Source organism: Molossus molossus, unplaced genomic scaffold (assembly GCF_014108415.1).
Source record: "Molossus molossus isolate mMolMol1 unplaced genomic scaffold, mMolMol1.p scaffold_m16_p_12, whole genome shotgun sequence".
Taxonomy (NCBI): Eukaryota; Metazoa; Chordata; class Mammalia; order Chiroptera; family Molossidae; genus Molossus; species Molossus molossus.
This window is the reverse complement of record NW_023425347.1, coordinates 98,863,942-98,877,898: the sequence shown is the minus strand read 5'-3', so window position 1 is coordinate 98,877,898 and position 13,957 is coordinate 98,863,942. Positions and strand designations below refer to the sequence as shown.

General features: G+C 58.6%; 2 protein-coding genes across 7 annotated transcripts in view; one reads left to right on the top strand and one right to left on the bottom strand.

Moving 5' to 3' along the window:
* The window catches only part of PIK3CD (phosphatidylinositol-4,5-bisphosphate 3-kinase catalytic subunit delta), a 53,018-nt gene extending 49,118 nt beyond the window's left edge, over positions 1–3,900 (top strand). For all 6 annotated transcript variants that reach the window (XM_036256997.1, XM_036256992.1, XM_036256996.1 and 3 more), the window contains 6 exons: positions 38–116; positions 543–710; positions 1,137–1,260; positions 1,388–1,533; positions 1,706–1,838; positions 2,249–3,900. In XM_036256997.1, coding sequence (XP_036112890.1) covers positions 38–116; positions 543–710; positions 1,137–1,260; positions 1,388–1,533; positions 1,706–1,838; positions 2,249–2,386 — 788 coding nt within the window. In that variant the 3' untranslated portion in view covers positions 2,387–3,900. The remainder of the gene's footprint in view (positions 1–37; positions 117–542; positions 711–1,136; positions 1,261–1,387; positions 1,534–1,705; positions 1,839–2,248) is intronic.
* CLSTN1 (calsyntenin 1) overlaps positions 3,872–13,957 on the bottom strand; it is a 66,650-nt gene continuing 56,564 nt past the window's right edge. The window contains exons 11-19 of the mRNA XM_036256845.1: positions 12,011–12,067; positions 10,728–10,885; positions 9,353–9,501; positions 8,646–8,872; positions 7,980–8,150; positions 7,477–7,622; positions 6,192–6,327; positions 5,755–5,939; positions 3,872–5,340 (exon numbers count right to left, since the gene is read on the bottom strand). Coding sequence (XP_036112738.1) covers positions 5,149–5,340; positions 5,755–5,939; positions 6,192–6,327; positions 7,477–7,622; positions 7,980–8,150; positions 8,646–8,872; positions 9,353–9,501; positions 10,728–10,885; positions 12,011–12,067 — 1,421 coding nt within the window. The 3' untranslated portion in view covers positions 3,872–5,148. The remainder of the gene's footprint in view (positions 5,341–5,754; positions 5,940–6,191; positions 6,328–7,476; positions 7,623–7,979; positions 8,151–8,645; positions 8,873–9,352; positions 9,502–10,727; positions 10,886–12,010; positions 12,068–13,957) is intronic.

Below are 13,957 nucleotides of genomic sequence, written 5' to 3'. Positions count from 1 at the left end.
AAACTCATGCGTTTTCTTCCGGGGGCCGGCGGCACAGACCTCCGCCAGGACATGCTGACGCTGCAGATGATCCAGCTCATGGACATTCTGTGGAAGCAGGAGGGGCTGGACCTGAGGTGAGGAGCCCGCCTGGCATCCGTCAGTGCCTGCACCAGCCCTGGGAGCCTGTTCCTCTGGAGGGGTCCCCTGCCAAAGTGGCATCACCACCTCAGGAGAAGTGGCTGTTCTCAGAAGTGCAGTTCAAAACGAGGGCGAAGGGGGCGGTAGGGCCACAGGCTGAGGGTGGAGGAGGCCAGCCCGGTGCTGAGCATCGGGCTCGCTGCTCCCTTTGCCTCAAGTGTCCCTGGCTTCCTGCCCCCTGCTTCCCAGCCACGTGAGTTTTTCTCTCTGGGCAAACGGGCTCAGCCGAGGAGCTGGCTTGTTCTGTCTGCATCTGAGTGTTGGCGTCTCCTGCGGCTGCTCTGGATGTCTCGAGTCCACTGGGGGTCGGGCAGCCCCAGGGACAGCCCCTGACCACTGCCTGCCCCCTCCCACCCGGCTAGGATGACCCCCTACGGCTGCCTGTCCACCGGCGACCGCACGGGCCTCATCGAGGTGGTGCTGCACTCGGACACCATCGCCAACATCCAGCTGAACAAGAGCAACATGGCCGCCACGGCCGCTTTCAACAAGGACGCCCTGCTCAACTGGCTCAAGTCCAAGAACCCCGGGTAGGTTTCAGGCCCTGGGGACAGATGCCCTCTCCTTTCCACGAGGTGAGGTGTGGGAGTCAGAGGTGAAGGGACAGTGTGTGACGGGCTCTGTGACTTCCAGGCTCGGCCAGGGTCCGGCCCTGGTCTGTGTTGGGTGGGCTGCGTGTCCGTTCCCCACGTGTCAGTCACCTGTTGCTGTGGAACCCTCCCCCCCAGCCCAGGGCCGGAAGACAGCCCTCGTGTGTTACTGGCTCAGAATTGTGCCCCTTGAGCTGGCTCAGCCGAATGGTTCTGCTGCTGGGTCACCTGTGCAGCTGCTGTTGTCTGGGAGCTGGGCGGGGCCTGCAGGCGGCAGGTCCAGGGCCCCACTGCCTCGCAGCAGGGAAGGCTCGGGGGCTGCAGGGTGTCTAAGGCCTTGGTTTCCAGTCTCCCTGCTCCCCCCAGGGAGGCCCTGGACAGAGCCATTGAGGAGTTCACCCTCTCCTGCGCTGGCTACTGTGTGGCCACATACGTGCTGGGCATCGGCGACCGGCACAGCGACAACATCATGATCCGCGAGAACGGGCAGGTAGGCGCGGCGTGGGGCGGCGGCGTGGGCGGCGCCTGTCCTCTGGCCCCTCCCTTGGCCTCTCTGCGCTCGGCTCCAGGCAGAGCCCTCCGCTGCCCGGTCTTGACCCTTCCTTCCCTTCCCTTAGCTGTTCCACATTGATTTTGGCCACTTCCTGGGGAATTTCAAGACCAAATTTGGAATCAACCGTGAGCGAGTCCCGTTCATCCTCACCTACGACTTTGTCCATGTGATTCAGCAGGGGAAGACTAATAACAGTGAGAAATTTGAAAGGTGAGGGTGCCTCAGACCCGCTAGATGCCCCTAGGGCCCGAGGGCACTGATCGGGTGCAGAGCCCACCCTGGAGGGGGCAGTGTGGGGAGGTTGCTGGGTCCGGTGGGAGGAGGCAGGCTGGCAGGTGGGACTGGTAGTGGCTGGGAGGACCAGGGCCGCCTCCCCCCGCAGGTTCCGTGGCTACTGCGAGAGAGCCTACACCATCCTGCGGCGCCACGGGCTGCTCTTCCTCCACCTCTTCGCCCTGATGCGGGCGGCAGGCCTGCCGGAGCTCAGCTGCTCCAAAGACATCCAGTATCTCAAGGTAAAGGCCCAGGGCCTGCTGGTCGGGAGGCCGCAGAGCCCCCAACGTCCCCAGGCCGGCCTCCCAGCAGTGTGACCTAGGGGACCCCCGAGTGTGGTGGACCCTACAGGGCACTCCTGGCTCAAGTGTTCCTCGTTCCACTCGGGACCCAGTGGGGTCTGGGGGAAGCCGCCAGAAACAGCCTGGTTGCTTCCAGCGGGCATCTTGTTTTGAGGGTGGCTCTAGGGACTTGCCTTGGTTTGGGATCAAAATAAAAAGATCTTTCCGAGGGAGATGTGGGGTGGCCATCTTCTCTCTTCACGGTTAAGAGGGAGCTTAAAACATCCGGAGAGGACAGACGTCTGGGGAGGCAAGAGGGGGTGCCTTGCTGGGCAGGGACCAGGCCCCTGAGCGTCCCCATTCTGCCCCAGGACTCGCTGGCCCTGGGGAAGACAGAGGAGGAGGCGCTCAAGCACTTCCGGGTGAAGTTCAACGAGGCCCTCCGGGAGAGCTGGAAAACCAAAGTGAACTGGCTGGCCCACAACGTGTCCAAAGACAACAGGCAATAGCAGGCCTCCGGCGGCACACGGACCCCTCCCTGCCGGGCTCGGACGTGAGCAAACCGTCCGTCTGGGGACCAGGCGCCAGCAGGCGTCCTTGGGGCCCGAGAGCCAGGACTGCGCCCAATGGGAAAGGACTCTCCCAACTGCCTTGTGTTTACACTGGTTATTTATTAATGACTTGAAACGTTTCAGGAACTAAACAGCCATACGTGGAAATGCATCCTTTGTGCAGGGGAGGGTGCTGTCCTCAGCGTCCCCAGCTTTGCTAAGACACTGTGAGGTGGGCACCTGGAGACAGCACCTTGTGGAGGACGGTAATCCCAAGTCTTCCAGCAGGGGGCTCTGGACCCAGCAGACTCATCCCCGCTGGGGAGCTCCCTTCCCAGGGCTCCCGGGACTTTACCTGGTGCCTGCTGTCCAGACGGGGCGCCCACCCGTCCACCTTCACGCCCTCCACTGACTGAGTTCTGGGCAGCTCCCTGAGGTAGCCTGGTACCCTCTCGATTCAGGGATGCTTGCTTTCAAAGTGACTCTTGGGTACGGGATTTCTCTTAGCGTTCTGCTGTAAAGTGAGTTGGTTTGCGGGTAAGAAAATAGCCAAACTACTTATGGAACCTCTGTGGCTCGGGAGAACAGCCTCAGCCCCACAAAGTATACTAAATGTTGGTCCTCAAGACGTATTTAAAGAAACCTGAGCTTGATTGAGCTCATCCTGGTCGGGGGAAGCAGGTCAGAGCATTTGTCGGCACCCGGAGCTTCCTCTCGAAACAGGTTCCAGGGAAGGAGCTGACCTTTCCCAGAACGCTCACCAGGCGCCCGAGTGTGAGTTAGGGGCGTGGTGATTTTCTGTGACAATATCCGTAGCCTTAGGTGGACCTGGGTAGCTCTCGAAAGGCACATTCCTGGGTTTGTCTGCAGCTGGCTCTGGAGACGGGCAGGAACCTGGGCCTTTGGAAACCCACGGGGACCCCAGTGAAGTGACAGCCGACCTGGGACCCCCCCCCCCCAGGCCTCGTGGGCTCAGGGAGCCGCTAGCAGCTGCCCTCTCAGCAGCCCAGGGACCAGCTTTCTTTTGGGAGGTGCAGTCCGCGAGCCGTCGGTATTGCCCAGACTCCACGGCCAAGGGCTGAATGCCTCAGACCCACCTCGCCGCCCGAGTAGGAGAAGCCGGGTGTATGTCTGTGTGTTATTTATTTAAAGGAGTCTGTGCTCCCTGGCGCGGACAGACACTTTGCATAGACAGAGCAATTTCTGACTCGGGTGCACAGCCTGTGTGCCTGGTGAGAAGAATACTATCTATTTTTTTAAATCATTTCATGTTTCTGTGTGGGGGAGGGGAGTTCGACGTAGCAGATGTAGGCTGACAACCAGCACTCTGAAACCTTGAACTGAGAGGTACAAGCGGATTAAAAGAAATAAAAAGGCCTTCGTGTTGCGTCCTCAGCTCCAGAGGAAACGGGGATGCGGGGTCAGAAAGCACACGCGTCCCACTGGAGTCACACCAGAACTTTATTGCACGGCAGACACCTGCCCTAGCGCCAGCGTACACACGGGGCGGGGCGGCTGCCGGGCGGACACCTGGTCCCCACCCGGCGTCTACCCACCGACTGAAGAGCAGCTGCAGCGAGGGCATGGGGGCCACACAGACAGGACAGCGGCCGTGTCCTTGACACTAGCAGAGGGGTCACAGAACAGTATTCAGAATTATCCCCCACCCCCCGTTTTAGAAATCTAAAATTTTACAAGTCAGATAAAACAAAGTGCTGCAGGGGTTTGCTGAGACTCGCTCCCTTCCCTTCACAGGCAGCCCCCACTCTGGGAGCCCGGGGCTCTGGGAAGGAGAGCAGAGCTCCGGCTGCTGGGGGTCGGGGGGTCTGATTTTGACTCTGGGCCACTGGGCGCCCGTTCAGGGGTGTCCCAGACTCCGAGTGCATCACTCAGGCCTGCCGGCTCCCTCAGGTCAGACTGTCGACCCTCCGCGCCAGCCACGCGTGTCTGAGCTCGAGCCCCGAGGCTGCACACGAGGGTCCCGTGCAAACAGGCCAGGGCCCCGCGCCTCCCCCTCGGCTCGTGAGAGGGTGGGGTCCCAAAGAGGGCCTGGCCATCTCCAGCCTCCAGAGGGTCCCCTCCACCAGGCAGCACTCCAGATCCCTGCCCACAACTGGCCTGGCCCCAAATGGGGACCGAGACCAGCAGCTGGGACAGTCCAGGTGCCCATGTGGCAGGCCCTGGTCTCCTTGTCTGGGGGGAGCAGGGGCCCGAGGGTCCCCCGATCTCTGTCTCACACTCCATCTAGCACCCAGCCCTGGGGTACACTAGCACAAAGGACACGAGGAATCCCAATTTATTTACAAAATATTAAAAAGTCAGTTCGTCATCTATAGATGAACCCCCATTTGGCCATTTTATACATGCACTAGTTGGGGGGGGGGTTAAAAGAGAAAGGAAAAAAATAAAACGAAAGGATTACCAGGTGGGAGTGAGCAGTTAACCCTTCGTCACCGGGTTCGGTGGAGGCGCCAAGGGGCCGCGCGGAGCGAGATGACGGGACAGCGTGTCAGCCCCTCGCGGGACAGGACCAGGTCGGGAGAGGGAGGGAGCCTGGGGTCCTGCACACCCAGCACAGGCAGCAGGCAGGTGGCAGTCGGCGGGGAGGGTCAGCAGACCTACTGGCCAGAATGACTTTGTACACGGTGGACCCTGGGGTGGACCCTGGGGCGGGCGCCATGCAGGACGGCGTCTCCCACGGCAGGAGGCAGGTGTGTGGCTCAGTAGCTGAGGGTGGAGTCGTCCCACTCCAGCTGCTGCTGCCGGCTGGCTGTCTGCTGGTCTCCGTGCTCCCCCTCCTCCTCCTCGCTGCTCTCTGACTCGGCGCTGGTGACGTCGTCCTCCTCCTCGCCATCCTCACTCTCCTCTTCCTCCTCCTCCTCCTCCTCCTCGCTGTGTTGGTCCTCGTATGTCTGACAAAGACACAGCCGCATGAGTCTGGCCCTCGCCCCCAGGACCCCAGCTCACCACCCAACTATCCCATGTCTGTTCACATCCCAGGAGCCACAGAGGAAGGGGCTCCCGTGTCACACCCACAGCGAGACAGGCTGGACCACACTGGAAGTCGTCTCGTCAGACGAAACGGGAAACAAAGCTCTGTCGCCACCCACAGGGTCTGTGCAAGTGGGGAGCGTGCGTCCCACATACTGGGCGGCAGACCTCCAACAAGGCCTCACTGGGCCTCAGTTTACCCACTTGAAAAACGGGAACACCTGCACCTCACAGAGTGGTCGTGTGGATCGCAGTGCTGGGGCTGCGTTGCCCCGAGGTGAGCCTGGCTCGACCACGGCCTGCAGAGTCACCATGGGGCCACCCGCCGTGCCTACCTCCATGGGGTTCACGGTGATGGTGAGGGCGGAGTCGTCCCAATCCATCTCGCTCTCCTTGCCGGTGTCCTGGTCCCGCATGGTCCGCTGGTGAGCGGCCCGGATCCGGAACACTCCCAGGATGATCATGAACACCAAGAAGCTGACACACACGACAATCACGATGGTGGCCGTGCTGGGGACCGCTGCAACGAGATGACGGGCGTCGTGACCACGGGCCCTAGCCCAGGGGCTCACGTGCTCATGACCGCTTCCACGCCAATGCCAGAAGCTTCCTCGGACCCCGCAGGACAGAAGGAACATCGGAAAAGCCCAGCACAGGTTTCAAATCTGGTCCGGCCACTGCCCTGAGCCCCGGCGGGGTCTGCGCTGTCAGTGCCTGTGGTCCCTCTGGGCCAGGGCTCTGGGCAGGAAGGGGGAGGGCCCCACAGTCCTACCTACTAATGGCTCATGGTTGGCCAGGCTGTGACCCAAGAGATCAACGAAGGAGCGGTGCTCAGGGTGGACGAACTGTGGCTGGGCGGCCATGTGGCTGGCGTGCTCCATGGGGTTGGCTGTGTGGATCACGTTCACCTGCAGCAGACACAGAAGGGCAGCCTGAGTCCATGTGCAGTTCAGAAGCTGACACCGGGGGCCCCAGAGTTCTCCCCGGACCGGGGCTGGAGAGTGGCGATAAAAGGGCAACCACTTAGAAACCGCTGTGACGAGGTGACGCTGTCACACGCTCAAGCACCTGTGCACGTCGGACCGGGAACGAACCCAAGGGACCGCTCCGGTCCTTCCCGACGGGCTGTGTGAGAAGCACTGGCTCGGACCGCCGGCCTCTCATCCCTGAAACCCGGCCCCCAAGGAAAGCACGCGTTGTAACCACTTGTTTCAAATCGTTAACCCCCCCCCAGACAAAACCCTTTCCTGTGCTAGGGGTCACGCTGGATGCAGCGCTCAGTTGCTGAGAATGATTCTGAGTTGGTTTGTCGGCACCACTGAAGCCCTGATGCTGTGCAGGCCCCTGAAGACTCAGAGGAGGATGAGGCCCTCTGGCCGCTGTCACCTGTCACCAGTGCCAGGCTCGGAGACCGCAGGCCTGCCCGCCTGGCCCTGCACCGGCAGCCCTCACCCTGAGGCGAGGACCTGCTCACAGTGCGTCAGCCGTCTACAGCCAGGGAACCTGGCTCCCTGGGTGCTGTTCTTTTTAAAAAAAATTTTTTTCTTTATTGATCTTTTAGAGAGAGGACCAGAGAGGGAAGGAGATAGAAACATTGATGAGGGAAAACATCAATTGGTCCCCTCCAGCATGCTTCCCACTGGGGATCAGGCCCACAACCTGGGCATGTGCCCTGACTGGGAATCGAACCGGCGACCTTTGGTGCAGGGGTCGACGTTCAGCCACTGAGCCACCCTGGCCGGGCAGGTGCTGCTCTTTCTCCTGTAGGGTCAGACCTGAAGAAACAGCCGTCCCCACCCCGAGGTGTCCACTCAGCCCCGTGCTCTTGACCACCTCCCTCCAAAGGCCACGCTCGCGGGCGGAGGCAGCTGTGAGCAGGGAGAACCCGCGGCACCCTGGCCGCCCCGCGAGGGTCTGACCAGCAGCAGCCCCCAGGCCGGAACAGACTGCACCCCGGGACCAACCCCAGTCGTTCCACCACGGATGCTCTGAAAACCAGCATTTGCCAACACCAGGGCCATGCGTGGGGCCCTGCCCAGCGGGAGCCCCGCGCTCACCTCCACCTGGAACTCATTGCTGATGTAGCGTCCATTGAGCTCGGAGCAGACGAGCTTGAACTTCCGGTCGAGCAAGGACCTGGCGCGCCAGTTGCGGTAGCGCAGGAGGTGCAGCACCTCCTCGTAGCTGGCCATGGTGTCCACGCCTGTGGGGGGAGGAGGTGAGGTCAGGGCCTGGGCTGAAGCTGGGAACACGGGCAGGGCCAGGGCTGGCTGCAGCCAGGCACCTGGGCCAGCTGGGCCAGCAGTCACGTTTCGCTTTCCAACTGCAGGAGCGAGTGCCAAGTGTGTGGGGGCCCCTCCCTCGTGAGGGGCTGAGCCACATGCCTGACCTCTGCCCTCGTAAGGACAGGGCACAAGGCAGCGAGGGCCTACACTTCGTCCGATCCCGGAAGACACCTCCCTTCCCATCTCCTCCGGGACGCGCTCCAAGCCCTGAGACAGAAGGGGGGGGGCGCGTCTAGGGCTCTTGCTGCCCCGGCTGGGTGCCTCTGGCCTCTCACCTGTGAAGATCACCCCCAGGTCGGAGCTGCTCACTTCCATGCCCTTGTGTTGCAGGCGGGCCATGTCCACCTCCAGGCTCTCCTGCTCAGGGTTCAGCTCCTCTCCCTGCACTGTCACCTCGCACGTGTCCAGGTCGTGCACGATCTCCTCAGACACCAGTGACTCTTGAACTGCAAAAACGGCCCAACCAGGACTAGCAGAGGCCTTGGTGCACGGGTGGGGTGGGGGGACGATACACTCCACAGCTTGAGGGGTCATCGTCAAACTCAGAGTCCTTTTCAGGACAAAGAAGGGGGGTACTGAATGTGTCCAGGTGGACTGGTCACTGGGAAGGCTGGAGAATGGGGCACCCGTCCCCCTGGGGGCAGGCCGGCCAGCAGAGGTGCAGCCCAGGCGCAGCAGCGACAGCGTCTCCTGGGACAATGTCCTCCTCTCTACCTCCTCAGAGCTCAGCTCGGATTCAGACCTCAAGCCAGAAAAATCGAAGGACCCCCCAGGTGGGTTTCCAGAGATCACAGTGAGCTCTGCCCTTGGGCCAGGTTCCAGAAGCCATCAAATCTCCCCAACTCCCAGAGAAAAGGCCGGGGACAAGGGCCGCAGTGCGGGGGCTTGGCAGCCGTTTCAATACAAGGTCAGGGCGCTGTCCCCGGCAGAGGGGCTGTTACCTGTGGGGTCCTCGTCCCCTTCTCCATTGGGCTCCACTTCTCTCGTGATGGTGCTGATGATCCGAAGCTCGGGGAAAAGGAAAACCCCTTCTGAGCTTTCAAATTCAGAAGCTGCTCGAGCAAAATGGTGGACACCACTGAGGCTGATCTTGGGCTCCTCCGGCTGCAAGACCATCACGTAGCTGTCGACCGGCGGGACCGGAGCACAGGTGGCCTCATTGAAACACCTGCCAGCAGGACGGGAACAGAGGTCAGGGCTCTGAGAGGCGGGCAGAGGTGGCACACCAGAGGGAAGCCACCAACACGGAGACAGCGCCACTCCCCGACACGCTTCCAACACCAACACACGTCACCCCGACTTTCTGGTGGTGAGAGAGGGCTCACCTTTCCTTACAGAGGGGGCTGGGCTGTCTTAAAACCTAAATACACATGTTTTTTCTCAAGTGTCAGTGAGCACAGAAGGCTTACTGTTAAAAACCAGCACAGCCCGGCCGGTGTTGCTCAGTTTTGAGCGTGGTCCCATGGACTGAGAGGTCCGGTTCGATTCCCGGTCAGGGCACGTGCCCCGGTTTCGGGCTCAATCCCCAGTAGGGGGTGTGCAGGAGGCAGCCTATCGATGTTTCTTTCTCACATCAATGTTTCTATCTCTCCCTAAAAAATCAATAAAAACATATTAAAAAAAGAGAAAGGAAACACCCAGCACATACTTGACGGTGCTGGTGAGCCTGAGCCTCCGGATCCCAGGCGTGGGGAACTGCCGGGCGTTCAGGTAGGCGACGCGCTGCACAGCCTTCTCCAGCTGCCCCGCGTCCTCGGCCTCCAAGGTCAGCACGGACTGGCGGGGGTCGGCTTGGACCTGGAGCGCGCCGGACGGAGAGAGGAGAGGAGTGAGGTTCTGGCCGGAGACAGCTGAAATCACAAAGGCTTCGGCAGAGAGCACTGATTAGCTGGGACTGACTCGGATTGACCTGGAGAAGAAAACTCACGTACTTCTGCTGCTCAAGACCCTCTTCTGGCCCTGGCAGGTTTGCTCAGTGGTTAGTGTCGGCCCACAGACCAGTGAGTCCCGGGTTTGATTCTGGTCAAGGGCCTGTACCTTGGTTCCAGCTCGTCCCCAGCGCTGGATGGGGTCGTGCGGGAGGCAACCAGTCGATGTGTCTCTCACGTTGATGTTTCTCTCTCTCTCCCTGAAGTAAAAAATGTCCTCGGGTGAGGACTGAAAAAGGCCCTCTTCTACAAAGTACTTCTAAGGCGCAAACGCATGTGGTGTAAGAAATACACTTGGTCTTTGGCCCTGGCTTCTGGCACAGAACTCCTTAACCCTAGGCATTTTCTGAGTGACCAGAGCAGCTCTTATTATTCATTCCTAAGTCCCTTCCAACCAGCCCAGAGTGTAGTTAACAAGGTGACTCTTGGTGGGGTCCTAGATAGTTTCAGAAAAGGGGCTGGTTGCCAGGGGAACCAACCATGTGACGAGTGGTTGGAGATGAACTGATCACCAATGGTCAGTGACAGTCAACCATGCCTACGTGATGGGACCTCCATAAAAACCCTGCACACAGGGCTGGGAGCTTCCAGGTGAACACAGGAGGTGCCGCAGGGAGACTTCTGGACACCAGGGAAGCTTCGCGCACCTGCCCTCACCGTGGCCCTGTGACTCTCTTCCGTTTGGCTTTTCCTGAGTTGTAACCTTTATAAACAACTGGTAACAGTAAACAGTTTTCTGAGCAGTTCTAACAATTGTTGAACCTAAAGAGCAGGAAGGTGTGAAGATTGTAGGAACCCCCAACTTCGTAGCCAAGTCAAACAGAAGTACAGGCCATGCAAGGGCCAGATTCTTGCAACTGGCACCGGAAGTGGGGGCAGCCTGGTGGGACTGAGCCCTTCGCCAGCTGTTGCACACCTGGAGAGCTGGTGTCCAGAGAGCTAGGGAATTGGCTGGGACGAGAGAAAAAACCCACAGCTCTGGGCCAGAGGTGTTATGAGGGAAAGAGTTCAGGATCAGTCACAGACCAACCTCTGCCAACAGCCTCCACCCGTGTGGTTTAGAAGCCGGCACCACTGCGCAGGCGGACGCGTTACCTTCACGCCTCTGCCGCCGTCTTCCGGGACTTGCAGGTCTAACCCCTCTTTGCAGGTATACAGACAATCGATCACCTTCTTGTCAGTGAGTCTGCCAGACCGGATCGTTAGGCCAGCCAGATCACCTCGAAAAAACTGGGTCATGTGCAGGTCACCACCTTTGGAACAGGGTGGGGGGAAAACAGGCGGTTAGGGGTGCAGTCCAGAGCCCCCCGCTTCCTTTCCCAATGCACTGTTACTGGTGGCAGCATAATGGATGGACATGCGGGTTAGTTCGGACCAGTTCTGTTAGCCTTGCGTCTACATGAAGAAATTAACGTGTGTGTGATCATGCACATGGCCTGGAGCAGAGGACTCGGGTCCTTCGCCCGAAGCCTGGAAGCCAAGAGGTCCCAAGTGTCCCCACACATCTGGCCACTCATTGGTGAGAGTGGCCTAGCCCACACCTGTCACCATGGTGCACAAGTGACATGTGCTATAGCACAGCCTCTTGTCAACCAGCTGGTTCACACTCTGGACTGCTTTTTCTGGGCAAACTCTGGGACACAGACCAACATGGCAGTGAACCCACACAGCATGCCTAGAAAAAGAAAAGGGTGCTTATAACCCAGCCTGCTCTTACAGGCCTGGGGCAAGGCCTTTCAGGGGGCTGTGGGGAGCCATCGCGCCTCCTCCTAAAGCTGAGGGTGTCCGGGAAGTGCGGACGTCAGAGGAAAAACCAACACCCAGAAACTGGCCCTTGACAGAAAGCACAGGTGACAGCGAGTCTTATTCTTACACGGACTAGAGGAGAGACCAGTTTTCAAAAGCATGTCTCACCCCTGATAAGGACACCAAACAGCACTATCAACCATCGCTAGGGACCGAGATTTCTTACGAACCTATGTTTAAAATTTGGCATCAGTCAGGTTAGGATCTAGAAACAAATCTTTTCTTGTCTCATGGTTCAGCCACCTGAGAGCCAGGAGGTGCCCTAAACCTGGCGCCGGAGACTTGGGCAGGGAGGAGCCTCATGTAGGGGGATCAGGGTAAAATTGGATGAGAAAAATAAAAATCCCATTAGTGCATGAATGAGTCATTGGCTCTCTGTAACGGAGCTCAGAGTGGGAAGAAAAGGGAAATCCCCTGAAGCCATGGGGGGGGGGGGGGGGTGCACGCAAAGCAGCTGCTAAGATGGTGTCTGGGACCAAATGCAACTTGGACATTCCATGCAAAATGTGCAATGAATCGATGTCTCGTGTTAAGTGAAACACAACAGTGAACCAAGAGGGGAATCCAGCAACCTGCCGAGGCCACAGGTACAGGCTCAGTGTCATTGTCAGTGTCAACTCCCGAGTACTCTGCAGAGAAGCAAGACAGAGACAACAGAGAAAGACCACGAGGTTAGGCTCTGCACACTGGACCTTAGGAATTCGTTTTGAAAAATTCCCCTCGCATCCCTCTGCCTTGCGGACATACTGCACCTGGAAGCAAGTCTGTACTTGATAACCTTTCCCCAGAGGGTGCCTCCCACCCCACACTTCCCGTACTCTTCTGGTCCACCTCTCACTCCCCCTGGCCAAACCGTAGGCTGGACTCAACGAGGAGGAGTCAGAGCACATGCACTGAGCTCACGTGTCTCCGCAAGGAGTCCGCTGGGCCGGACGTAAGGAGGGGCTCACACGAACTGCAGGGATGAACCAGACATGAGTGACACCCGGCCCGGACCCGAAGCACTGTCCTTCCTACCAGGGACACGCAGGTGTCCACAGGCTGGGGTCCAGTAACTTGTAAAAGGACATCTTTTTTGAAAGTTCAAAACAAGTTCGCATCAGTCTAGACTTAAACCTCTAAGTGAGAGAAAAGAAGGCATTTTCCTCCACTTTTCCCGAGCAGGAAGGAAGAGGCAGAGGTTAAGGAATTCACCCAGAGAAACCGGATTCATCCAAGGCGGGCCCGGGGCTCCGATTGCACACAGCTCCTGGAGCTCCAGGTCCAGTGGCCCGAGCACAGCGCCAGAGCAGAGAGGCACACCCAGCGACGGAGTCAGGACGCCCACCGTCCAGAACACGGTGTGGGAGCCCTATCTGTGTGCACAGCCCCGCGGTGGCTCGGGGCACACAGGGGTGGGGAGGGCAGCGGGGGCGGTGAGCCAGAGCACCGAGGCTCCTGTGACCTCGACACACCATCAGCCGTGGCTCTCGTGGCGAGTGTGTAAGGAAGAGAGTTCAAATCCACCGGAAGGACAGAGGAGAGCTTCCTCCCTGTCAACCAAATTTTATAAAACTGGTGTTTGATTTGGGAATTCAGGCCGATTTTTCTGGCCGAGGATGCTGAGGACGAAGGCAGAAAGAGAGAAGTGGGAACTGCCATGGCCGGTTTGGCTCGGCGGTTAGAGCATCGGCCCGCGGTTCAAGTCCGGTCAAGGGCATGTGCCTCGGAGTCATGTGGGAGGCACACTGATATTTCTCTCTCTCTCCCCTCTACTCTATCTGAAGATAAATGGAAACAAGTATCCTCAGGTGAGGATTGAAAAAAAAGGAAGTGGAAATTGGCGTTTTGAGGGCAGAACTGTGCCATAACAGGAACTAAGGAAGGCAGGGTGTCAGGATGGTCTATTTTAACCCAAGCAACAAGGCTCCCAGAAAATAAAACAACATTTATGTTTGTCCTTGTATTTTTAGTTGTAAAATAGTTTTCCAGAAATTTTTGTGTAATTTGGGAAGCAAATTCGAACTGAGAATTTAAGAATAGCAACTAAAAAATTCCTGTATCCCTAATAATTTATTCCTCATCCCTTGGTCTCAATGGATGAATTTTCACCAAAATTAAATCTGGGAATTTGCCAAAGAGATTCACTCTAAATTACTGTCTTACTCCTTTTCAATGGAAAAAATCTGCAGGAAAATCATGAAATTCAAATTCCTGTAAAAGACACAGCCGTCTTAGAAAGTGGGCTCATTCGCGAACATCTAACCTAACTCAGGGCCGACGGCGCTTCCACAGGGAGGAACTAAAAGGCCTGCCTAGCAGGTGTCTGTACGGCGGTGACGCCCTGAAGTGACACGGCTCACGGCCGAGTGCGAGGGCTGCTGCGGGGCCTGTGACCTCGAGGGCAGGCTGAGGGGTCCCTTCACTAACTTCTCAGATTTAGTTCTCTTTTGGTTGTAAACGGTCAGCCACCAACCACAGCGGTGTCGGCAGAAACTGCGCCTGTCCCGGCGCCGCAGACATCACTGGGCCAGCACCGC